The 25744-nt window shown below is 35.1% G+C and overlaps 1 protein-coding gene across 1 annotated transcript; it reads right to left on the bottom strand.

Moving 5' to 3' along the window:
* Window positions 1-13659: 13659 nt before the first annotated feature.
* On the bottom strand, window positions 13660-25742 carry LOC134843769 (pleckstrin homology-like domain family B member 1). The gene is made up of 11 exons (XM_063860034.1): window positions 25733-25742; window positions 25110-25319; window positions 24893-25059; window positions 24284-24421; window positions 23310-23375; window positions 21379-21681; window positions 20578-20688; window positions 17464-17677; window positions 16433-17145; window positions 15944-16219; window positions 13660-14597 (listed from the first exon to the last, which is right to left on the bottom strand). Exons 1-11 carry the CDS (start codon window positions 25740-25742, stop codon window positions 14397-14399), a joined length of 2409 nt encoding a protein of 802 aa, XP_063716104.1. The 3' UTR covers window positions 13660-14396.
* Window positions 25743-25744: the final 2 nt, after the last annotated feature.

Here is a 25744-nt window from a genome sequence, read left to right as displayed (position 1 = left end):
GTGATAACATTGAAAATTAAGGTCAAGATTTGTTAGTCTTGATGAAAACAGTTAGCCTTGATCTTAGAAGAATCAAAGAATCATTGTTTTGCTGACTCTGACTGGATTGAAATTTTGAAATTCTCGGATTTTTGGTTGATTGTTGGCACTATTATATTTAATCACACAATTGCATGCTTTAAGCCTTTGCCTTGTGAAAAAGTGAAAACCTTGAAACGTAAGGTCAAAACAAAATTTTTTTGTCTTGATGAAAACAGTTAGCCTTGATCTTAGAAGAATCAAAGAATCATTGTTTTGCTGACTCTGGCTGAATTGAATTTGAAAATCTCGTATTTTTGTTTGACTGTTGGCACTATTATATTTAATCACACAATAGCATGCTTTAAGCTTTTGCCTTGTGAAAAAGTGAAAACATTGAAACTTAAGAAAAACATTTGTTAGTCTTGATGAAAACATTTATCCTTGATCATAGAAGAATCAAAGAATCGTTATTTTGCTGACTCTGACTGGATTGAAGTTGTGAAAATCTCGGGTTCTTGGTTGACTGTTTGCATTATTATATTTAATCACACAATTGCATGCGTTATGCCTTTGCATTGTGAAAAAATGAAAAAAATAAAATGTAAGGTCAAGATTTGTTAGTCATGATGATAAAAATTAGCCTTGATCTTAGAAGAATCAAAGAATTATTCTTTTGATGACTCTGAATGGATCAAAATTTTGAAAACCTCGGATTTTGGTTGACTGTTGGCACTACTATATTTAATCACACAAATGCATGCTTTAAGCCTTTGCCTTGTGAAAAAGTGAAAGTATTGAAAATTAAGATCAACATTTGTCAGTCTTGATTAAAACAGTTAGCCTTGATCTTAGAAGAATCAAAAAATCATTTTTTTGCTGACTCTGACTGGATTGAAAGATTGAACATCTCGAATTTTTGGTTGACTGTTGACACTATTAAATTTAATCACACAATTGCATGCTTTAAGCCTTTGCCTTGTGAAAAAGTGATAACATTGAAAATTAAGGTCAAGATTTGTTAGTCTTGATGAAAACAGTTAGCCTTGATCTTAGAAGAATCAAAGAATCATTGTTTTGCTGACTCTGACTGGATTGAAATTTTGAAATTCTCGGATTTTTGGTTGACTGTTGGCACTATTATATTTAATCACACAATTGCATGCTTTAAGCCTTTGCCTTGTGAAAAAGTGAAAACCTTGAAACGTAAGGTCAAAACAAAATTTTTTTGTCTTGATGAAAACAGTTAGCCTTGATCTTAGAAGAATCAAAGAATCAATGTTTTGCTGACTCTGGCTGGATTGAGTTTGAAAGTCACGTGTTTTTGGTTGACTGTTGGCATTATTATATTTCATCACATAATTGCATGCTTTAAGCCTTTGCCTTACGAAAAAATAAAAACATTGAAACGTAAGTCAAGATTTGTTAGTCTTGATGAAAAAAGTTAGCCTTGATCTTAGAAGAATCAAAGAATCATTATTTTGCTGACTCTGACTGGATTGACATTTTGAAAATCTCGGATTATTGGTCGACCGTTGGCACTATTATATTAATTACACAAATGCATGCTTAAGCTTTTGCCTTGAGAAAAACTGAAAACATTGAAAGGTAAAGTCAAGATTTGTTAGTCTTGATGAAAACAATTAGCCTTGATCTTAGAAGAATCAAAGAATCATTATTTTGCTGACTCTGACTGGATTGAAATTTTGAAAATCTCGGATTTTTGGTTGACTATTGGCACTATTAAAATTAATCACACAAAAGCATGCTTTAAGCTTTTGCCTTCTGAAAACGTGAAAACATTGAAACTTAAGGTCAACATTTGTTAGTCGTGATGAAAACAGTTATCCTTGATCTTAGAAGAATCAAAGAATCATTATTTTGCTGACTCTGACTGGATTGAAGTTAAGAAAATCTCGGATTTTTGGTTGACTGTTGGCTCTATTATTGCATGCTTTAAGCCTTTGCATTGTGAAAAAATGAAAAATTGAAATGTAAGGTCAAGATTTGTTAATCTTGATGAAAACAATTAGCCTTGATCTTAGAAGAATCAAAGAATCATTATTTTGCTGACTCTGACTGGATTGAAATTTTGAAAATCTCGGATTTTTGGTTGACTGTTGGCACTATTATATTTCATTACACAATTGCATTGCATGCTTTAGGCCTTTGCCTTGTGAAAAAGTGAAAACATTGAAACGTAAGGTCAAGATTTGTTAGTCTTGATGAAAACAGTTAGCCTTGATCTAACAGAAGAATCAAAGAATCATTATTTTGCTGACTCTGACTGGATTAAAATTTTGAAAAATATTGGATTTTTGGTTGACTATTGGCACTATTAAAATTAATCACACAAAAGCATGCTTTAAGCTTTTGCCTTCTGAAAACGAGAAAACATTGAAACTTAAGGTCAACATTTGTTAGTCTTGATGAAAACAGTTATCCTTGATCTTAGAAGAATCAAAGAATCATTATTTTGCTGACTCTGACTTGATTGAAGTTGTGAAAATCTCGGATTTTTGGTTGACTGTTGGCTCTATTATTGCATGCTTTAAGCCTTTGCATTGTGAAAAAATGAAAAATTGAAATGTAAGGTCAAGATTTGTTAGTCTTGATGAAAACAATTAGCCTTGATCTTAGAAGATTCAAAGAATCATTATTTTGCTGACTCTGAACGGATTGAATTTCAAAATCTTGTGTTTTTGGTTGACTGTTGGCACTATTATATTTCATCACATAATTGCATGCTTCAAGCCTTTGCCTTGTGAAAAAATGAAAATATTGAAAATTAAGATCAAGATTTGTTAGTCTTGATGAAAACAGTTAGCCTTGATCTTAGAATAATCAAAGAATCATTTTTTTGCTGACTCTGAATGGATTGCAATTTTGAAAATCTCGAATTTTTAGTTGACTTTTGGCACTATCAAATTTAATCACACAATTGCATGCTTCAAGCCTTTGCCTTGTGAAAAAGTGAAAATTTTAAAAATTAAGATCAAGATATGTTAGTCTTGATGAAAACAGTTAGCCTTGATCTTAGAAGAATCAAAGAATCATTTTTTTGCTGACTCTGAATGGACTTAAATTTTGAAAATATCGGATTTTGGTTGACTGTTGGCACTACTATATTTAATCACACAAATGCATGCTTCAAGCCTTTGCCTTGTGAAAAAGTGAAAATATTGAAAATTAAGATCAAGATTTGTTAGTCTTGATGAAAACAGTTAGCCTTGATCTTAGAAGAATCAAAGAATCATTTTTTTGCTGACTCTGAATGGACTTAAATTTTGAAAATATCGGATTTTGGTTGACTGTTGGCACTATTATATTTAATGACACAATTGCATGCTTTAAGCCCTTGCCTTGTGAAAAAGTGAAAACCTTGAAACGTAAGGTCAAAACAAAATTTTTTTGTCTTGATGAAAACAGTTAGCCTTGATCTTAGAAGTATCAAAGAATCAATGTTTTGCTGACTCTGGCTGGATTGAATTTGAAAGTCACGTGTTTTTGGTTGACTGTTGGCATTATTATATTTCATCACATAATTGCATGCTTTAAGCCTTTGCCTTACGAAAAAGTAAAAACATTGAAACGTAAGTCAAGATTTGTTAGTCTTGATGAAAAAGTTAGCCTTGATCTTAGAAGAATCAAAGAATCATTATTTTGCTGACTCTGACTGGATTGACATTTTGAAAATCTCGGATTATTGGTTGACTGTTGGCACTATTATATTTAATTACACAAATGCATGCTTTAGGCCTTTGCCTTGTGAAAAAGTGAAAACATTGAAACGTAAGGTCAAGATTTGTTAGTCTTGATGAAAACAGTTAGCCTTGATCTAACAGAAGAATCAAAGAATCATTATTTTGCTGACTCTGACTGGATTAAAATTTTGAAAAATATTGGATTTTTGGTTGACTATTGGCACTATTAAAATTAATCACACAAAAGCATGCTTTAAGCTTTTGCCTTCTGAAAACGTGAAAACATTGAAACTTAAGGTCAACATTTGTTAGTCTTGATGAAAACAGTTATCCTTGATCTTAGAAGAATCAAAGAATCATTATTTTGCTGACTCTGACTTGATTGAAGTTGTGAAAATCTCGGATTTTTGGTTGACTGTTGGCTCTATTATTGCATGCTTTAAGCCTTTGCATTGTGAAAAAATGAAAAATTGAAATGTAAGGTCAAGATTTGTTAGTCTTGATGAAAACAATTAGCCTTGATCTTAGAAGATTCAAAGAATCATTATTTTGCTGACTCTGAACGGATTGAATTTCAAAATCTTGTGTTTTTGGTTGACTGTTGGCACTATTATATTTCATCACATAATTGCATGCTTCAAGCCTTTGCCTTGTGAAAAAATGAAAATATTGAAAATTAAGATCAAGATTTGTTAGTCTTGATGAAAACAGTTAGCCTTGATCTTAGAATAATCAAAGAATCATTTTTTTGCTGACTCTGAATGGATTGCAATTTTGAAAATCTCGAATTTTTAGTTGACTTTTGGCACTATCAAATTTAATCACACAATTGCATGCTTCAAGCCTTTGCCTTGTGAAAAAGTGAAAATTTTAAAAATTAAGATCAAGATATGTTAGTCTTGATGAAAACAGTTAGCCTTGATCTTAGAAGAATCAAAGAATCATTTTTTTGCTGACTCTGAATGGACTTAAATTTTGAAAATATCGGATTTTGGTTGACTGTTGGCACTACTATATTTAATCACACAAATGCATGCTTCAAGCCTTTGCCTTGTGAAAAAGTGAAAATATTGAAAATTAAGATCAAGATTTGTTAGTCTTGATGAAAACAGTTAGCCTTGATCTTAGAAGAATCAAAGAATCATTTTTTTGCTGACTCTGAATGGACTTAAATTTTGAAAATATCGGATTTTGGTTGACTGTTGGCACTATTATATTTAATGACACAATTGCATGCTTTAAGCCCTTGCCTTGTGAAAAAGTGAAAACCTTGAAACGTAAGGTCAAAACAAAATTTTTTTGTCTTGATGAAAACAGTTAGCCTTGATCTTAGAAGTATCAAAGAATCAATGTTTTGCTGACTCTGGCTGGATTGAATTTGAAAGTCACGTGTTTTTGGTTGACTGTTGGCATTATTATATTTCATCACATAATTGCATGCTTTAAGCCTTTGCCTTACGAAAAAGTAAAAACATTGAAACGTAAGTCAAGATTTGTTAGTCTTGATGAAAAAGTTAGCCTTGATCTTAGAAGAATCAAAGAATCATTATTTTGCTGACTCTGACTGGATTGACATTTTGAAAATCTCGGATTATTGGTTGACTGTTGGCACTATTATATTTAATTACACAAATGCATGCTTAAGCTTTTGCCTTGTGAAAAAGTGAAAACATTGAAACGTAAGGTCAAGGTTTGTTAGTCTTGATGAAAACAATTAGCCTTGATCTTAGAAGAATCAAAGAATCTTTTTTTGCTGACTCTGACTGGATTAAAATTTTGAAAAATATTGGATTTTTTGTTGACTATTGGCACTATTAAAATTAATCACACAAAAGCATGCTTTAAGCTTTTGCCTTCTGAAAACGTGAAAACATTGAAACTTAAGGTCAACATTTGTTAGTCTTGATGAAAACAGTTATCCTTGATCTTAGAAGAATCAAAGAATCATTATTTTGCTGACTCTGACTGGATTGAAGTTGTGAAAATCTCGGATTTTTGGTTGACTGTTGGCTCTATTATATTTAATCACACAATTGCATGCTTTAAGCCTTTGCATTGTGAAAAAATGAAAAATTGAAATGTAAGGTCAAGATTTGTTAGTCTTGATGAAAACAATTAGACTTGATCTTAGAAGATTCAAAGAATCATTATTTTGCTGACTCTGAACGGATTGAATTTCAAAATCTTGTGTTTTTGGTTGACTGTTGGCACTATTATATTTCATCACATAATTGCATGCTTCAAGCCTTTGCCTTGTGAAAAAATCAAAATATTGAAAATTAAGATCAAGATTTGTTAGTCTTGATGAAAACAGTTAGCCTTGATCTTAGAATAATCAAAGAATCATTTTTTTGCTGACTCTGAATGGATTGCAATTTTGAAAATCTCGAATTTTTGGTTGACTTTTGGCACTATTAAATTTAATCACACAATTGCATGCTTCAAGCCTTTGCCTTGTGAAAAAGTGAAAATTTTGAAAATTAAGATCAAGATTTGTTAGTCTTGATGAAAACAGTTAGCCTTGATCTTAGAAGAATCAAAGAATCATTTTTTTGCTGACTCTGAATGGACTTAAATTTTGAAAATATCGGATTTTGGTTGACTGTTGGCACTACTATATTTAATCACACAAATGCATGCCTTGTGAAAAAGTGAAAATATTGAAAATTAAGATCAAGATTTGTTAGTCTTCATGAAAACAGTTCGCCTTGATCTTAGAAGATTCAAAGAATCATTTTTTTGCTGACTCTGAATGGATTGAAATTTTGAAAATCTCGAATTTTTGGTTGACTTTTGGCACTATTAAAATTAATCACACAATTGCTTGCTTTAAGCCTTTGTCTTGTGAAAAAGTGAAAACCTTGAAACGTAAGGTCAAAATTTCTTTGTTTTGATGAAAACAGTTAGCCTTGATCTTAGAAGAATCAAAGAATCATTGTTTTGCTGACTCTGGCTGGATTGAATTTGAAAACCTCGTATTTTTGACTGACTGTTGGCATTATCAAATTTCATCACATAATTGCCTGCTTTAAGCCTTTGCCTTATGAAAAAAAAAACATTGAAACGTAAGGTCAAGATTTGTTAGTCTTGATGAAAACAGTTAGCTTTGATCTTAGAAGAATCAAAGAATCATTAATTTGCTGACTCTGACTGGATTGAAATTTGAAAATCTCGGAGTTTTGGTTGACTGTTGGCACTATTATACTTAATCACACAAATGCATGCGTAAGCTTTTGCCTTGTGAAAAAGTGAAAACATTGAAAATTAAGGTCAAGATTTGTTAGTCTTGATGAAAACAGTTAGCCTTGATCTTAGAAAAATCAAAGAATCTTTTTTTGCTGACTCTGACTGGATTGAAATTTTGAAAATCTCGAATTTTTGGTTGACTTTTGGCACTATTAAATTTAATCGCACAATTGCTTGCTTTAAGCCTTTGTCTTGTGAAAAAGTGAAAACCTTGAAACGTAAGGTCAAAATTTGTTAGTCTTGATGAAAACAATTAGCCTTGATCTTAGAAGAATCAAAAAATCTTTTTTTGCCAACTCTGACTGGATTGAAATTTTGAAAATCTCGAATTTTTGGTTGACTGTTGGCATTATTATATTTCATCACAAAATTGCATGCTTTAAGCCTTTGCCTTATGAAAAAGCAAAAACATTGAAGCGTAAGGTCAAGATTTGTTAGTCTTGATGAAAACAATTAGCCTTGATCTTAGAAGAATCAAAGAATCTTTTTTTGCTAACTCTGACTGGATTGAAATTTTGAAAATCTCGAATTTTTGGTTGACTGTTGGCACTATTAAATTTAATCACACAATTGCATGCTTTAAGCCTTTGCCTTGTGAGAAAGTGAAAACATTGAAACGTAAGGTCAAAATTTTTTTGTCTTGATGAAACAGTTAGCCTTCATCTTAGAAGAATCAAAGAATCATTGTTTTGCTGACTCTGGCTGCATTGAATTTGAAAATCTCGTATTTTTTGTTGGCTGTTGGCATTATTATATTTCATCACATAATTGCATGCTATAAGCCTTTGCCTTATGAAAAAGTAAAAACATTGAAACGTAAGGTCAAGATTTGTTAGACTTGACGAAAACAGTTAGCCTTGATCTTAGAAGAATCAAAGAATCAATATTTTGCTGACTCTGACTGGATTGAAATTTTGAAAATCTCGGAGTTTTGGTTGACTGTTGGCACTATTATACTTAATCACACAATTGCATGCTTCAAGCCTTTGCCTTGTGAAAAAGTGAAAATTTTGAAGCGTAAGGTCAAGATTTGTTAGTCTTGATGAAAACAATTAGCCTTGATCTTAGAAGAATCAAAGAATCTTTTTTTTGCTGACTCTGACTGGATTGAAATTTTGAAAATCTCGAATTTTTGGTTGATTGTTGGCACTATTAAATTTAATCACACAATTGCATGCTTTAAGCCTTTGCCTTGTGAGAAAGTGAAAACATTGAAACGTAAGGTCAAAATTTTTTTGTCTTGATGAAACAGTTAGCCTTAATCTTAGAAGATTCAAAGAATCATTGTTTTGCTGACTCTGGCTGCATTGAATTTGAAAATCTCGTATTTTTTGTTGGCTGTTGGTATTATTATATTTCATCACATAATTGCATGCTTCAAGCCTTTGCCTTTGCCTTTTGAAAAAATGAAAATATTGAAAATTAAGATCAAGATTTGTTAGTCTTGATGAAAACAGTTAGCCTTGGTCTTAGAATAATCAAAGAATCATTTTTTTGCTGACTCTGAATGGATTGAAATTTTGAAAATCTCGAATTTTTGGTTGACTTTTGGCACTATTAAATTTAATCACACAATTGCATGCTTCAAGCCTTTGCCTTGTGAAAAAGTGAAAATTTTGAAAATCAAGATCAAGATTTGTTAGTCTTGATGAAAACAGTTAGCCTTGATCTTAGAAGAATCAAAGAATCATTTTTTTGCTGACTCTGAATGGACTTAAATTTTGAAAATATCGGATTTTGGTTGACTGTTGGCACTACTATATTTAATCACACAAATGCATGCTTCAAGCCTTTGCCTTGTGAAAAATTGAAAATATTGAAAATTAAGATCAAGATTTGTTAGTCTTGATGAAAACAGTTAGCCTTGATCTTAGAAGATTCAAAGAATCATTTTTTTGCTGACTCTGAATGGATTGAAATTTTGAAAATCTCGAATTTTTGGTTGACTTTTGGCACTATTAAATTTAATCACACAATTGCTTGCTTTAAGCCTTTGTCTTGCGAAAAAGTGAAAACCTTGAAACGTAAGGTCAAAATTTCTTTGTTTTGATGAAAACAGTTAGCCTTGATCTTAGAAGAATCAAAGAATCATTGTTTTGCTGACTCTGGCTGGATTGAATTTGAAAATTTCGTATTTTTGACTGACTGTTGGCATTATCAAATTTCATCACATAATTGCCTGCTTTAAGCCTTTGCCTTATGAAAAAGTAAAAACATTGAAACTTAAGGTCAAGATTTGTTAGTCTTGATGAAAACAGTTGGCTTTGATCTTAGAAGAATCAAAGAATCATTAATTTGCTGACTCTGACTGGATTGAAATTTTGAAAATCTCGGAGTTTTGGTTGACTGTTGGCACTATTATACTTAACCACACAAATGCATGCGTAAGCTTTTGCCTTGTTAAAAAGTGAAAACATTGAAAATTAAGGTCAAGATTTGTTAGTCTTGATGAAAACAGTTAGCCTTGATCTTAGAGGAAACAAAGAATCATTGTTTTGCTGACTCTGACTGGATTGAAATTTTGAAAATCTCGGATTTTTGGTTGACTGTTGGCACTATTATACTTAATAACACAATTGCATGCTTTAAGCCTTTGCCTTGTGAAAAAGTGAAAACATTGAAACGTAAGCTCAAAATTTTTTTGTCTTGATGAAAACAGTTAGCCTTGATCTTAGAAGAATCAAAGAATCCTTGTTTTGCTGACTCTGGCTGGAATGAATTTGAAAATCTCGTTTTTTTGGTTGACTGTTGGCATTATTATATTTCATCACAAAATTGCATGCTTTAAGCCTTTGCCTTATGAAAAAGTAAAAATATTGAAGCGTAAGGTCAAGATTTGTTAGTCTTGATGAAAACAATTAGCCTTGATCTTAGAAGAATCAAAGAATCTTTTTTTGCTGACTCTGACTGGATTGAAATTTTGAAAATCTCGAATTTTTGGTTGACTGTTGGCACTATTAAATTTAATCACACAATTGCATGCTTTAAGCCTTCGCCTTGTGAGAAAGTGAGAACATTGAAACGTAAGGTCAAAATTTTTTTGTCTTGATGAAACAGTTAGCCTTAATCTTAGAAGAATCAAAGAATCATTGTTTTGCTGACTCTGGCTGCATTGAATTTGAAAATCTCGTATTTTTTGTTGGCTGTTGGCATTATTATATTTCATCACATAATTGCATGCTATAAGCCTTTGCCTTATGAAAAAGTAAAAACATTGAAACGTAAGGTCAAGATTTGTTAGACTTGACGAAAACAGTTAGCCTTGATCTTAGAAGAATCAAAGAATCAATATTTTGCTGACTCTGACTGGATTGAAATTTTGAAAATCTCGGAGTTTTGGTTGACTGTTGGCACTATTATACTTAATCACACAACTGCATGCTTAAGCTTTTGCCTTGTGAAAAAGTGAAAACATTAAAAATTAAGGTCAAGATTTGTTAGTCTTGATGAAAACAGTTAGCCTTGATCTTAGAGGAATCAAAGAATCATTGTTTTGCTGACTCTGACTGGATTGATGTTTTGAAAATCTCGGATTTTTGGTTGACTGTTGGCACTATTATACTTAATCACACAATTGCATGCTTTAAGCCTTTGCCTTGTGAAAAAGTGAAAACATTGAAACGTAAGCTCAAAATTTTTTGTCTTGATGAAAACAGTTAGCCTTGATCTTAGAAGAATCAAAGAATCCTTGTTTTGCTGACTCTGGCTGGAATGAATTTGAAAATCTCGTTTTTTTGGTTGACTGTTGGCATTATTATATTTCATCACAAAATTGCATGCTTTAAGCCTTTGCCTTATGAAAAAGTAAAAACATTGAAGCGTAAGGTCAAGATTTGTTAGTCTTGATGAAAACAATTAGCCTTGATCTTAGAAGAATCAAAGAATCTTTTTTTGCTGACTCTGACTGGATTGAAATTTTGAAAATCTCGAATTTTTGGTTGACTGTTGGCACTATTAAATTTAATCACACAATTGCATGCTTTAAGCCTTTGCCTTGTGAGAAAGTGAAAACATTGAAACGTAAGATCAAAATTTTTTTGTCTTGATGAAACAGTTAGCCTTAATCTTAGAAGAATCAAAGAATCATTGTTTTGCTGACTCTGGCTGCATTGAATTTGAAAATCTCGTATTTTTTGTTGTCTGTTGGCATTATTATATTTCATCACATAATTGCATGCTATAAGCCTTTGCCTTATGAAAAAGTAAAAACATTGAAACGTAAGGTCAAGGTTTGTTAGACTTGACGAAAACAGTTAGCCTTGATCTTAGAAGAATCAAAAAATCATTATTTTGCTGACTCTGACTGGATTGAATTTTTGAAAAATATCGGATTTTTGGTTGACTGTTGGCACTATTATACTTAATCAGACAAATGCATGCTTTAAGCCTTTGCCTTATGAAGAAATAAAAACATTGAAACGTATTGTCAAGATTTGTTAGTCTTGATGAAAACAAGTAGCCTTGATCTAACAGAAGAATCAAAGAATCATTGTTTTGCTGACTCTGACTGGATTAAAATTTTGAAAAATATCGGATTTTTGATTGACTGTTGGCACTATTATACTTAATCACACAAATGCATGCTTTAAGCCTTTGCTTTATGAAAAAGTAACAACATTGAAACGTAAGGTGAAGATTTGTTAGTCTTGATGAAAACAGTTAACCTTGACCTTATAAGAATCAAAGAATCATTTTTTTGCTGATTTTGACTGGATTGAATTTTTGAAAATTTCGAATTTTTGGTTGACTGTTGACACTATTAAATTTAATCACACAATTGCATGCGTTAAGCCTTTGCCTTGTGAGAAAGTGAAAACATTGAAACGTAAGGTCAAAATTTTTTGTCTTGATGAAACAGTTAGCCTTTATCTTAGAAGAATCAAAGAATCATTGTTTTGCTGACTCTGGCTGGATTGAATTTGAAAATCTCGTATTTTTGGTTGACTGTTGTACATTATTATATTTCATCACATAATTGCATGCTTTACGCCTTCGCTTTAAGAAAAAGTAAAAACATTGAAACGTAAGGTCAAGATTTGTTAGTCTTGACGAAAACAGTTAGCCTTGATCTAAGAAGAATCAAAGAATCATTATTTTCCTGACTCTGACTGGATTGAATTTTTGAAAATCTTGGATTTTTGGTTGACTGTTGGCACTATTATACTTAATCACACAAATGCATGCTTAAGCCTTTGCCTTGTGAAAAAGTGAAAACATTGAAAATTAAGGTCAAGATTTGTTAGTCTTGATGAAAACAGTTAGCCATGATCTTAAAAGAATCAAAGAATCATTGTTTGGCTGACTCTGGCTGGATTGAACTTGAAAATCTCGTAGTTTTGGTTGACTGTTGGCATTATTATATTTCATCACATAATTGCATGCTTTAAGCCTTTGCCTTATGAAAAAGTAAAAACATTGAAACGTAAGGTCAAGATTTGTTAGTCTTGATGAAAACAGTTAGCTTTGATCTTAGAAGAATCAAAGAATCATTATTTTGCTGACTCTGACTGGATTTAATTTTTGAAAAACTCGGATTTTTGGTTGACTGTTGGCACTATTATACTTAATCACAAAAATGCATGCTTAAGCCTTTGCCTTGTGAAAAAGTGAAAACATTGAATAATTAAGGTCAAGATTTGTTAGTCTTGATGAAAACAGTTAGCCTTGATCTTAGAAGAATCAAAGGATCAATATTTTGCTGACTCTGACTGGATTGAAATTTTGAAAATCTCGAATTTTTGGTTGACTGTTGGCACTATTATAATTAATCACACAAATGCATGCTTAAGCCTTTGCCTTGTGAAAAAGTGAAAACATTGAAAATTAAGGTCAAGATTTGTTAGTCTTGATGAAAACAGTTAGCCATGATCTTAGAAGAATCAAAGAATCATTATTTTGCTGACTCTGACTGGATTGAAGTTTTGAAAATCTCGGATTTTTGGTTGACTGTTGGCACTATTATATTTAATCACACAATTGCATGCTTTTTTGACTTCTTACAGTGAAGCAAAGAAGTAGGGTCAAGATCTGTCAGTCTTGATGAAAGCAGCTCCAAACATCAATCTACAGAAAACTTTGCTGGCCTTTGAGATAGCCAGGTTAATTTTATGGTTTAGCAAGCTTCCTGAAACCAAGTTATCTGGTTGCTTCTTCCATTTATGCAAAAATTTAGATGGAAAACATCAGATTTATGCCTTTTTACGAGTCAAAGCACGCGCTTGGTTTGGCATTGATCATGCTTTTGCATTAGTTTCCGAGAAAGTTGAAAACTTTGGCCATTCAGTACACACAATCGTATAAAATGTTTATCAGATTGTGGCGAAAGTTTTGGCAGTTCAGGAAAGAAAGAGAAAAAAACGCCTTCTGCCCCCCTCCTGCTCTATGAAACCACTGATTTGGACAACGAGTGGCATCGCCAGATCTATAAATGCTTTAGAGATGGCACTTCCGGATAAAATCCTTTTACGGTGCCTACCATCCTACTAGCAGTCGGAAATTAATTAGGAGTTTACCGGAAAATGTTTCCATTCAAAAGCTGAACTATTTAAAGGTATCTGGTTGTTCTCCAAAAAATATGTTCTGAAACATAGAGTGTAAAACAAAGACAAAACTGATCTTCGTTTCTGGTTGAGTTTAGCCAGTCTATCTCAATTTTGTCGGCGTAAGAATCTTTGCAAGAAGAACCTTCTGGTAGCATTCGAAAATCTGAATGGTTTATTTGTACATAAAATAGAGCCCAGTCATGTAATAGAAAATGAGTTTGAATTGTGTTGGGGTTGTGAACAGACAGATAGATAGCTAAATAGATAGCACCATGCACTTGAGAACGAGAGCGATGATTAGAAGGAACTGGTTCTGTTTTGCTTCTGGCTCTGCCAATTGTAGTGATGTGGGATAGGGCTACGATGTCTTCTCAATTTGTTGTCTACTTCATTGAGCCAACGTTTTTTGGGATTTCTGAAGTTTTGGGTGACGCGCTTTAGAATCTTCTAAAAATGGACCACTGATCGAATTCTTTTGTGAGTTTCTGACCCGTTCAAATGAAGAGGCCGGTGTTGTCTCAGTTATAGTTTTGAAATTGGTTTCTTTTGTTTTCAGGGTTTCCATTGTATATTTTAGACTGATGACGCACGTACTTGTTCTGGAACTTGATTTGATCAAACTACAATTGATATTCGAAGGCTTCAATTGACCTTATCTACTTGACCCGGTTTTGTTTCAGTTTCGATTCCAAGGGATTGACGCAATGGAATAATGAGAAAATCTTTTAAAACTTGGGACCGTCACGTAGGAAGGAGGGGGGGGGGGGGGTAGAAGGGGTTTGATGGGAAGAAGGGAAAGAAGAGTTCTTGATGGGGGCGGCGTTTCTGTTTGTATTGCTTCGAAATGTATCTGGAGGGAGGAGGGGTGGGGGTGTTGATGTGAGTGTCATGAGTGGTAGAGAGTGTTGCCCTCGCAGCCGGTCACTATGGCGTCCATCCACACCCGCATGCAGGATGCACTGGGGGCCACGAGAGAGAATGGCTTCAGCTTCGTCTTCACAATGAAGGTGAAGTTCGGACTGGGACTCCTGTGCTGCTTCAGATGATCAAAGTACACTTCCTCTATCGCAGAAAAGGGAACGCCTCCCTGCAAAATAAACAAAGAAGTGACAGCTGTCAAGTTGAACGCAAAAGTCAGGTGAATTTAACATGACTTTACTTTAAGGCTTAAAAATGAGACGTTTTTAAAATATTTTGCAGATCATGATCTGAAAACAAATCATTGTTTCTAAGTGAATTTTGTGACCATAGCTAAAATAAACCAGGAATTACTATAAGTCTTCTTAAAATTGTGTAATTAAAATGAATTCGTCTGACAAGAACAAATTGACACTGAATGTCAAAAAAACCAAGACCATGAGATACTGTCGGAGCACGAAAACCGAAGAACGACCAGTAAATTATTTTTTAAATGACACCCAAATAGAAGATGTTGAATGTTTTAAATATCTTGGAATTCTCTTTGACTGTAAATGGAATTTTCATCAGCATAATAATAAGGTAAAGAACAAAATTTTGCAATTCTGTGGAGTGTTTTTTCAATTGAGAAAGTTTCTAACTGGACGGAAATTAATATTTGCGTATAAAAGTTACGTGCAATCAATCATCCAATATGGAGTTTTGTTTATGCAAATATCGACAAAACCAAACTGTTAGAGCTGGAAATGAAAATCAGAAGGCTAATCAGATTAATTTTTTGTAAACACAGGATGGATTCAATCTCTGAATTAATGCATGATAAAAAAATATATACCGTAAGAGAATTTTTTTGCTTCCGAAGTTCTGAAATTAACCGGAAAAATTATTCGAAAAAAGTGCCAAGTTAAAACCTTGAGATATTCTATTACTGAACAAGAGTTGATCGTGATATTTTCAAAGCGAAAAACAAATCAAAAGTTAGCTATAAACAGAAATAAACTCAACAGAGGGTCGATTACACCTAAAATTAGAAAAATGTTCAATTTTGCGATAAATTTTTTCCCACCTGAGTCAATTTCTTGAAAGTTGCTTCTCGGTTTCAATTAAATAGTTTTAATCACAAATTTTTGGATAATTACACTCTAGGAAAAACGATTTTACTGGGCATGCTTTGAGACTTTTTATTGATCAATAAGTAGAACTTGTTTGTTTTTTGGTTTCTAAGTTATGGTTAGAAAAGACTACCTGAGAAATTTAAATTAATTTTTTATAGAGAATGGTTTAAAGGTGCGGATAAAGAAGTTTTACGTTTAATAAATGGTTACCGGTAGAAAATCCAATGCATTGGATCAAAGAATTTAAGTACTTTTTTGTTCTCCGCTTAATGAGACACCTGAAAACGGGCCTTGTTGGTTTAATGGTGTTCTCCCAAACGATTCTAATTTGTATTTATAAATTTTTATAAATAACTTTGTAACTAGATATTGTTTGGAAACAATTAATTATTATTATTACCTTGAGTTTGCTCTCTCTGCTGTCGCCGAAGTAGACCAACGTCTTCTTCACTCGGTCGAACACGAACCAGCGTCGTTTCCAAGAAGATACACCCACCCCCGCCCCCACCCCTCCTAGCAGAGAGTTGCTCCGTTTCAGCAGGTGGCCCCTGCAGCTGCTCTGGTCCACGTGGAGGAGGGGTGCACAGCCTTGCAAGTAGTGGCCAAGAGACTCCAGGTGTTGTCGCAGATGCAGACTCTGTGCACTGTTTGGCAGATAGCAGGTCAGAGGTCTTGCCTAAAGGACCACAGTTCAAGCATCGCTCTATAGTCTTAGTCTCCATGTTCTTTACTTTGAGCCAATTTTTTTTTTGTCATTTTGGCCACTATAAGTAACTTCAGATGCATTTAAATAACCATGGTTTTGTTTCAAAATGGAATGATGATTGAATCTATGAGTCAAAAGCAGTAGGGTTTAGTAGCAACGTAGAGTTTGTTTTTTTTTTCTTACCTGTTTCGGTGTTCCCGGTGTTTGTGCCCTGTGAGGCGATGGAGAAGGAGGATGTCGGAATGTAACCCCCGGTTGACCAACATTGACGGGCAGAAGCTCGCCGCCGTTAGGTGCACCGCTTTGCTGATGGTCAGCAGAGAGAGAATTCTGGCTCGGAGTTTGTCTGAAATGAACTTTTGCTTTCTGAGGAGATCCAGCCGGGTCTGAACCAGCTTGCTGAGCTCTTTCGAAAACCCTGGATGCAGCACTTGTCGGAACGACATCTGGAATGCAACTAAAAACTGCAGCACAAGTTACCGGAATTGCTGGCTGCTGCCGACTGTGCGGTTTGCTTAGCGAGGGTGACTCGGTCCAAGCATTGTTTTCGGCTCTTCGTTGAGGAGTGGGCGTGGTCACTGGACGTCGAAGTAGTGACATCTGTGGGGTGGGACTTCCGAACGAGAAGTTGATCGAATTTGCGTTGTTTTGCTTACAGGGCGATACTTTTGGCTGGGTGCTCATTATGTCATGTATTGCAAATGACTTCCCTGAAATACTAAGCGCTCTGCTGTCCAGTCTGGCTGGAGTTGAAGATGCAAGATACATTTCGATGTCTGCAACTCCTGATGATGCTGAGAATTGACTAGCGGAAAATGGCGATGACTGTACCACATTGTTATGGGAGTAAAAGGTGAGAGGTGCTGTCGACTCCCGTGAACCTTTTCCGAACAGACCTGCAGATGACACACAATGTAACAGTCAGTATTTGTTTATAGAAAAACGAGGTATAAAATTGAACAAGGACAGTCGGTTGCTGGGCAAGTAGCACAGCACTTTCCGACCACACTGCTTTTAAAAATCACAAACAATGAAAAAGAATTTTAAAAGCGGAAAAAGTCTAGTGGTTGGAACTATAAGGCGTTTCCAAGAGACTCTGTATCAAAATATTTCAGGTTTATTCAACCAAGTAAAAGGTTCGTATGGTATTTTTAGCTTCACATAAGTTGGCAAAAACAGCTGCGCTGGTATCTTAATCAGACCAGCCATGTTACCTAAGGTTGAGTTTCCGTTGTTACTTCGGTCAGATGGTTCTTCACTGCTCAGTCTGGCACCACTGGCCCCCTGAGGAAGAGGAGGAAGAGGAGGAGGAGGGAAGGTGGCTGATGGAGACTGTGGGTGTCCTCCTGCTCCTCTCCTGTGCTGCTGGTCCTGCTTCTGCAGTAGTTCTGCATATTGCACTTGCAGGTCCAACAGGTGCTGTCTTTGCTACACAACAATAAACACTAAATCTTATACTCACATCTTATTATCAAGCTAAACGGTATGATCGAATTACTTTTAATTTTGATATGCTAAAAGCTGTCTAAGCGTATTTTCGAAAGTTATTGAAACTGGTGTCAAATTTTTTTTTGTCCTGACTTTCAAAAAAACTGACGGCTCCATACAAACGTCAAAATTGTAGTAAACTAGTTTTAACCTACCTTTTCTATAAATTGTAAAAGATATTGATTACTTGGGCTCACAATTAAAAAGACAGTCCACCTGCAAAAATTTTTTGTAAGAAAAATGCCAATTTGGCCCAATCGGGATTGTCAACGAGCAGTAAATTTCGTGCTTTTAAAGCGTAAGCGGCTAAGCAAGACTGCTCCTAATAAAGCCATGTTCTGACTGATCTGATTACCTGTTTAACGTCTATGGAGGAGTATTCGAATTAAAAATGATGCAAATACCAATAAATTGTTTACTAAGTTTTGAATTTTTTGACGAACCATCTTCCACGCGCTAATTCAAGTAAAAATTGATCTATAAGGCATAAGTTAACGAAATAGTTAAAGCAACTAGTATGCTGCATTTCAAATTCGAAGAATTTCTCAGCCGGGTTAAGCCGCCGCCCACGCGTTTATAGTACGATTTAAATCGAGCGTTAAGTATCCCATGTTGACCAAACAAGCAATTTTCAAGCCCTTATAACTTAAAATGATCCTAAATAAAATTTATATATAAATTTGAGCTCACGGCAACAAATTGTTTCAGGTGGAACGAAAAATTCTGCCAAAAAGGGCTCGTTAAAAATTTGAGATTTGTCTTTAGAAAAAAAATCAACCCAAGGACAAATTTTCCGTCACTTTCATCAAAATGTTTCTGATATTTTTGCAATGTAAGTTTTGTACTTAAAAATTTTCCGGTAAAATTGCTTTCGTAGATGCGAAACATTTAACTTTTTTAAAGGAAGAAAAAAATTTATTTCAAATTCTGATTTTTTTTTTGAAAAAAATACACAAACTACTATTAAACTTGCAGTTTTTCATAATGCTGAAAATTAATCTTCATCCGAGCTAAAATTGCTTCAAAACTATCAAGACTTGCTTCAAAACTATCGTCTTTATGCAATTACTTTTCAAAAAAACCGTGGTTTCCGACTTTCGTAACGAAAATAACGGAATATTTGTGATCTGAGCGTTTTCTTCTTCAGACAAGTTTCGACTTTTTAACTAGCCATTTTAACGGACTTTTTACATCATTCAAAAAGTATTTTTGTCTTAAGGTTAAATTGGAAAAAAATTTTTTACCTGTGATCATTTTTCGTAAGGTTATGGGGGTTTAAAGACAGCCGTTTTGGCCATTTTGGGACAATTAACGCGCTATATATTCCGCGCTATTAATGCGTAAGCGGATACATTTAATTCGTCATATAAATCGTTCCAAATTGGTTCAAGGAAGTTTATGTGCCATAATTGATTTGTTAGTAGGATCGAAATTTATCACTTTGTACTCTATATGGCGTGTGGGGTGATGATTTTTGGAAAAAGAAATTCATTTTATTTAAACTACATTTAATTTTTTCGTGTTATTACTGCTCCATAAACATTAAAAAGCAATCAGAACATACAGGGCTTTGCCCTGATACAAGCAGTTTTGTTTTTAAAATAGTACTTTTCATATTCTACCAAGATTCGAAATAGTTTGAACTAACAACCTGTTAGTATGTCCAATGAGCTGAGAAGTTATCAAACATGAGACGTATCAACTAGCTGTTCCGACTTTTGAAAAGTAGATGAGCAATTTGTGCTCGGTGCAGTTTTTTTTTCGTCCGACATGTTTTGTTTTTATTTCAGAATGTCAATTTTTGATGGAGCTTTTATACTATTTGAGCTGAAAACTTTTGACACATTAAGGTCATGTTCAAAAAAAAATTTGCTTCTTTTTTTTTCAATAATACTCGTATCGAGAAAAACCTTTTTTCTGACCTGGAATTTTTTACATCTAATCTAATTTTTTGTTCAGCAATTATTTGTGAAATGTTTAAATAGAGCAGGGATTTTCTTAAATTTTTTTTTCTCATTTTTTTTCTGACCAGAAATTAACTAAATCTAGGCTATTTTTAGCTGGAAAATTCTCCTCCACAGGCTCGAACTCCCGGCCTGCCATTATTTAGGCATTGGTGCTAAACGCCCGACCACATGACCTGAACTGTATGATAGTTTTAGCAGAAATTTAGCAGAAGTTCAGCTAAAGTTTAAGCTAATCCAAAGAATTACTTGATATAACAAGTCTTAATTTGCATTGTGTTGCTACACTAAGAAATAAATAGATCATTTCTGTACAGAAAATACAAATACAACTGGCTAGATAATCTATATAACATTTCTATCTAGAAGAACAGCCTTCGTTGGGTATGGTTATTAAGCGATTTGAAAACTCCTGGAGAATTGTAGAATTTGAGACAATTGATTGATATATCATGTAAAAGCCCTTTCAATCAATTCGGTTTACATTTTGAATTTTTTAAAAATTATCTGTTTTATCTGTGTTCAGAAAAATCTGGTTTGAAATTTTTAAGACAAATTTAGAAAATAACAAAAAAATGAAGAAAAAAATGTAATTCACGAGGCCCAACTGTGTATTTTGTGAATTGTGAGCGGATTCCGCAACAAGAACGCTCCTTTTGTTCTTCGTTTTATATTTCAATCTTTTTGATCGTTCCAACAAAATTATAACATGTTTTAAGACTTGTCTCTGGAATCCAGGAACATACAAACACAAAACTGTTCGCCTATCCAGTGCACAATTTGACCAGGTAATGTAGTAAAAATGAAATGTGTTTTCTGTGTGCACTGCAACCGGATAGTGTTGTTTGTGTTCACTTTGTTACATTACATGCACACCTGGTGTATCTGGTGTGCGAAGTGGTCACTGTGTTTGAGGAGGGTGGCCTTCATCTGTCCCAACTCCCACTCCTTCCTGCCCACGTCCTCCCGCAGAATGTCCAGCGACGCCTGATAATAGAGAGAGAGACAGGAAACAACCACTTCTATGCACTTCTAAGCCTAAGACCACTCTGAAAACCATCCAAATCCTTCAACCTGTCTTTTTCACTTTTTCTCAAACGCTCTACACAAATTCATTCTAAAATAGTCAGTGTCACACTCTAAATTAGTCAGGGTTTAGGGGAGGGAGGGGGGATGGGCGCGGCTGCCGATCACTCCTTCCTCAGTGATTCGACCCCCTCACCAACCAAAGGGTCCCCTTTGGTATCACTTTATGACATCCATTTTAGGCTAAACAACCCTAAAATTTTGTATATGCGCCTTTGGCGCCAATACATTTTAATTTTGAAGAGGAACGCGCGCCGAAAAAAAAACACTTTTTTGGTCAAAATTTTCCAAAAATTCACAAAACGCTTTTTTTTGGCCTGTTTTTTTTTAATTTGCCTTCCGCGCAAAATTTTGGTCAAAATACGGTTTTTATAGCGCTCAAAAATCATTTTGGTTGAAGTAAATTAAAAAAGGCGCCAAAATATTCGAAAATGTCAAAATCCGCCCCTGATTTCAAAATCCGTACATTGAATATATTTTGTATTGAATAAATCCGTACATGATTTCAATATCCGTATCGTATATTCTTGAATGATTTTAATCAATGATCATCAGCTTATATTACAAAAGATTTTTGAGTGTAAGTTAAACCTGTATTCTGTCTATCATCTGCTGCGAGCGCTGCTGCTGAGCAGTCAGCTGTGCCGCGCTACTCTGGGGATCCCCTGAACCTGCCCCTGCCCCCTCCGCCCCCAGCTGTCTCTCGAGGAGTGAGAACTCCATCTGTTCAAACAGCTGCAGCTCACTCTCCAGCTGCAGTGCCTCCCGCTTGTACTGCAGCAGCAGTTCCTCGTGCTGCGACTCGGGACACGAGTCCAGCAGTCGGTTCGTCCTCTCGTGGTCCCTCTTAAGACTCTCGATCTTCTCAAGCTGTTTCCCCATTTTTGCCTCTTCCTACACATTGTGAACAGACTCAAACAACACACTCCCATGCCTGTCCTCATTCAAACTTTGCACGCACAACAAATCAATTCAAAATCCAGCTACTCTTGTTTTATTCTGTAATTTTTTGTTCCATCAAAATCGGAAAGAAATTTGTATTCGGGTATGTTTTAGTTTTCTTTTGTTTTCCGCACAAAAATCAGGTACCAAAAACAATCATCGGATGGACGGAGTAATATATCACATTGAACATTTTCAATTTGTGACTCAAAGGATATTTAAAAGTTTTCGAAAACAGTTTTTAATTTTAGTCTGAACTCAAACCAGTAAATCGAAACAACAGGCGCCCAGAACAGTTTCTTCATGCTTAATTTACAAGTGAAAACTTAGTTTTACTCAAGTAAAAATAGTTTTTGCAGTTTTTTGCACACTTTGAGGTTCAAAATGGTTCATTTTGAAGTTTTTTTTTGTTTTGAAAATTCTAGATGATTTTTTTCTGGTCGTTTCTCTTCAAAAACTTTTGTTCAGTTTGTCTATTTTACTGTGAATGTCGAATTTTTTTAGTTCTAGTTTTTGCTTCACATACTTTTATCACACCCAGCAGAAAAACGGAAATTAATTGAAAAAACTTGTTTTGTTAAGACTATGGTCGAAACGTTCTGTTCTACTTGCACAGTAAACGGCTATCCTAGTTTTTTTAAATCTTATAAAAAATATAAAATAAGTTTAAAACACCTGTATATGACCGGTTTGAACTCTATAGCTGACAAAAAATGCTATTCATACAATTGCAGACACTTAGCTAGTCAAACAAAATAAATCACACCTTCTCCATGTATGAAAATTGTATGATAGCATTGTATGAAATCCGGAAACAAAAATACAAGTTGCGGCGACTAGCTTTTTTTGTTGTTCCGACCCTCGAAAACGGGGAGGAACTTTGTATTCGGATGTAATTTAGTTTTTTTTTCCTGTTTTTATAACTTTTTGTTTTCCAAGCAAAATTAGGTACCACAAATCATAATCGAACAGGATATATCATATTGAAGCCCTTTTAGTTGTGATTTGAACGACATTAAATTTTGCAAAAAAAAGTCCAAGAAAAACTGGTTTGAAGTTATTGATTTTTCGTTTATTTTCGAGCAAGTAAAGCAATCGAGTAACGCTTGTTATATATACAAACTAGCAATTTAGGCTAAAAAACTTGATTTTGCTAAAAAAAAAAGAAAACTAGTTTTGGAAAACTAGTTCAAAAAATGTTCAAAAATCTTTTTTCATGTTTTTTATTAATTTATTTTTTATGACAATTGGAGCGTTAATTTTTTTTCTGAGAATGTGGTCGGAACAGCAACCGGCTATCCTTGTTTAGTTTTGTTAAACGTGCATCTTGCTACCTCAGCCATGCTTGAAGTTAAACTCTAATCATGAAATGAATGTCAGCTGGAATGGAAAAGGGAAAAGGGTGTGAAGACACACGATAGCACTGATCATGCTCTACTCTCTAAGGATTAGATTAATTTACAACCAGTACACTTCAATCCTTCTCATGCAGTTATTTCCTATTGAATATGATGTCTTAATGTGGTGGGCTACACTCTTCTTTTCACTGTCACGGGACTGTGTTAGGGGGGTGTACTTACAATAAGGACGGCCTTTTGCAGCTCCTCCCTGCTGAGAGCAGAGGTTCCCACTATTACTGTTGACGACTGCACAAAAATACATAACACTAATAGATACAACCATTCGACCCCAAACTTAATAACGGCGCCTTTGCCCCACCCCCCCCCCCCCCCCCCCCCCCACAATATATACTAATTTTGAGGGGGCAGCGCGAGGGAGCAACACAATTTTTTTGTCAAAATTTTAAAATAGTGCCCAAAAACGCTTTCTTGGACCTGTTTTTTTTAAGTATTTACCTGCGGCGCACAAAATTTGATCAAAATAAAGTCTTTATAGTAATTTGAGGGAGCTCCGGATAATCAATATGGTTAAAGTTGATAATATTTTTTAAAATTTTTTGAAACCACCACCCCCCCTCCTCGAGATAATTTTAGATTGGCCCCTGAGCCCTTTCCATTACTTCCTCATGAATGATGGTTAAGTTTGGATTCTAATCCTCTATTCGTACATGTTTTATTTCAGCCAATTTCAATCAATTTTGTCTACTTTTAACTTAAATCATCTGAGGAATGCAAATCTGAGCACACCGCCAGAAAACTTCCACCTTATCCCCGACGCTTCTTTCCCAGCACAAGATACTCTGCTGCGGTTATACATTAATTATAACAGGTTAGAGAATGAGCCTCTTTTCACTAAAAGTTTCCCGGGATTGGCGAATTTGATCATTTTAGGGTTTCTACAGAGATTAAAAAATGCGGTATCGCTGGCCTAAAAAAGTCCACATATACATGTGGACAACACTGGTCAGACTTTGGGACCGTTTAAAGATTTTGATCGGTTTTTATTGTAATTTTTTTACAGTTCTGGCTTTTTGACGTGAGAATACCCTGTAGTTTTTTTTACTCCCTTTCCTCCTCCCGTTTGTTGCTTAAGATGGTGTTTCTTTTGAGCTCTCTTCTCTTCTCTTCTCTAATAATTCTCTCTCTTATCTTACCATTCGATGTGTGGTGTCTGTGGCTCTCTGCAGCACCCGTTGTCTCCTCTGGATCAGCTGCATGGCCTCCCTCTCCCTTCCCAGACTGGCCTCCTCCCCCCTCAACTGGCCCAACACTCGTGCCCTCTTCTCACCCAACTAACACACAACAACAACAACACACATCACACACAAGGCAGTAAGTGAACATCCTCCTCCCACCAAATAAAACAGTTTAAATACTCCCCACCCATCCCCATCCTCATCCCCATCCCCCGACCACAATTTATTCAGTTTGCTCTAAACTTGCATAGCATTGAGCATGAAATAATTGGTTGTGACTGACTAAAAATGCCAATTTAGAATCAAGTAGATCTATACTCTCCAGCACCCTCTAACGCTCAAGGTAGGTCCATGTTGACTTGATAATAAAATTAAGCAAAAGAGCTTTTTTGAAAGATGTGGAAGATTAAGTGGCTAGTACCTGTCCTGCTGTGAATGTGAAAATTAGAACTAGGGCATTAATATACATTTAAGGTACAGTTGGTTTCTTTTCCCGAACTGTTTGGCGTCAAAACAAGGTTTGTGGGTGAGTGTAGTGATACTTATACTGACTGACTACTCACTGACCTCTTTGATGGCGAGGGTGTGCGACTGTCTCACTTGTTCCCACCCATTCCTCAGTCGGTCCAGCTGCAGTCTCGCCTCCTCCAACTTAACCCTCTGCTCGCCCAGACTCACTCCCCCTCCCCCTCCCCCTCCTACTCCTCCCGCACCACCAGATGGAGTAGAGACATCTGGAGGGGGGTCTTGCAGCACGTAGGATGTAGTTGGTGTGCGTGGCCACGTGATTTGTGGCTGCAGTTGTTGTTGTTGTTGTTGTTGTTGTTGTTGTTGTTGTTGTTGTTGTTGTTGTTGTTGTTGTTGTTGTTGTTGTTGTTGTTGTTGTTGTTGTTGTTGTTGTTGTTGTTGTTGTCAGGTGGGGTATTGGTCTTGATGATGATGATGATGTGTGGTGAAATGATCCTTCTAGAGTCATCTGAGGTGAAGTTGATATCTAATCATTCCACATCATAGATATGCACCTCATCTATTCATTCATTCATTCATTCATTCTCCAGTCTAGCAAGCATCCAAATAGGGGGGCCTACTCAACTGCTCCTAGTATTTATAGTATTGACAGTAGACCTCATTTTGACCACAGTTTCTGCGCCGCACGCATATTTTGTGCTCCCCGTGGGCACACACCTCAAAACTAGTAGATTTTGGCGCCAAAGAGAACTTACGAAAACGTTGGACCCAAAGATTTTGGTCCTTAGAAAAAATTAAGGGCGGTCAGCCAAAATAATATCAAAGGGGGACCCTTTGGTTCGACAGGGGTCGAACCCCGCCCCCTAAAACCCCTAAAGCGACTGTATATATCAACATTTCTTGATGCGATCAGTCTAAGCATCTTCAAGGAGTAATAACCTCCATTCATTT

The sequence above is a fragment of the Symsagittifera roscoffensis genome, chromosome 4, assembly GCF_963678635.1.
Source record: "Symsagittifera roscoffensis chromosome 4, txSymRosc1.1, whole genome shotgun sequence".
NCBI classification, from domain to species: domain Eukaryota; kingdom Metazoa; phylum Xenacoelomorpha; order Acoela; family Convolutidae; genus Symsagittifera; species Symsagittifera roscoffensis.
Note: the sequence above shows the minus strand (reverse complement) of the source record. Positions and strands in the feature narration are given on the sequence as shown.

What these genes read in the sequence shown, in the direction of transcription:
- LOC134843769 (XM_063860034.1), bottom strand. An exon ending in ACACCCTCGCCATCAAAGAG is followed by an intron (nt 24,422 to 24,892) that starts GTCAGTGAGTAG and finishes GTTGTGTGTTAG; the next exon opens with TTGGGTGAGAAGAGGGCACG. An exon ending in GCAGAGAGAGCAAACTCAAG is followed by an intron (nt 14,598 to 15,943) that starts GTAATAATAATA and finishes TTTATTTTGCAG; the next exon opens with GGAGGCGTTCCCTTTTCTGC.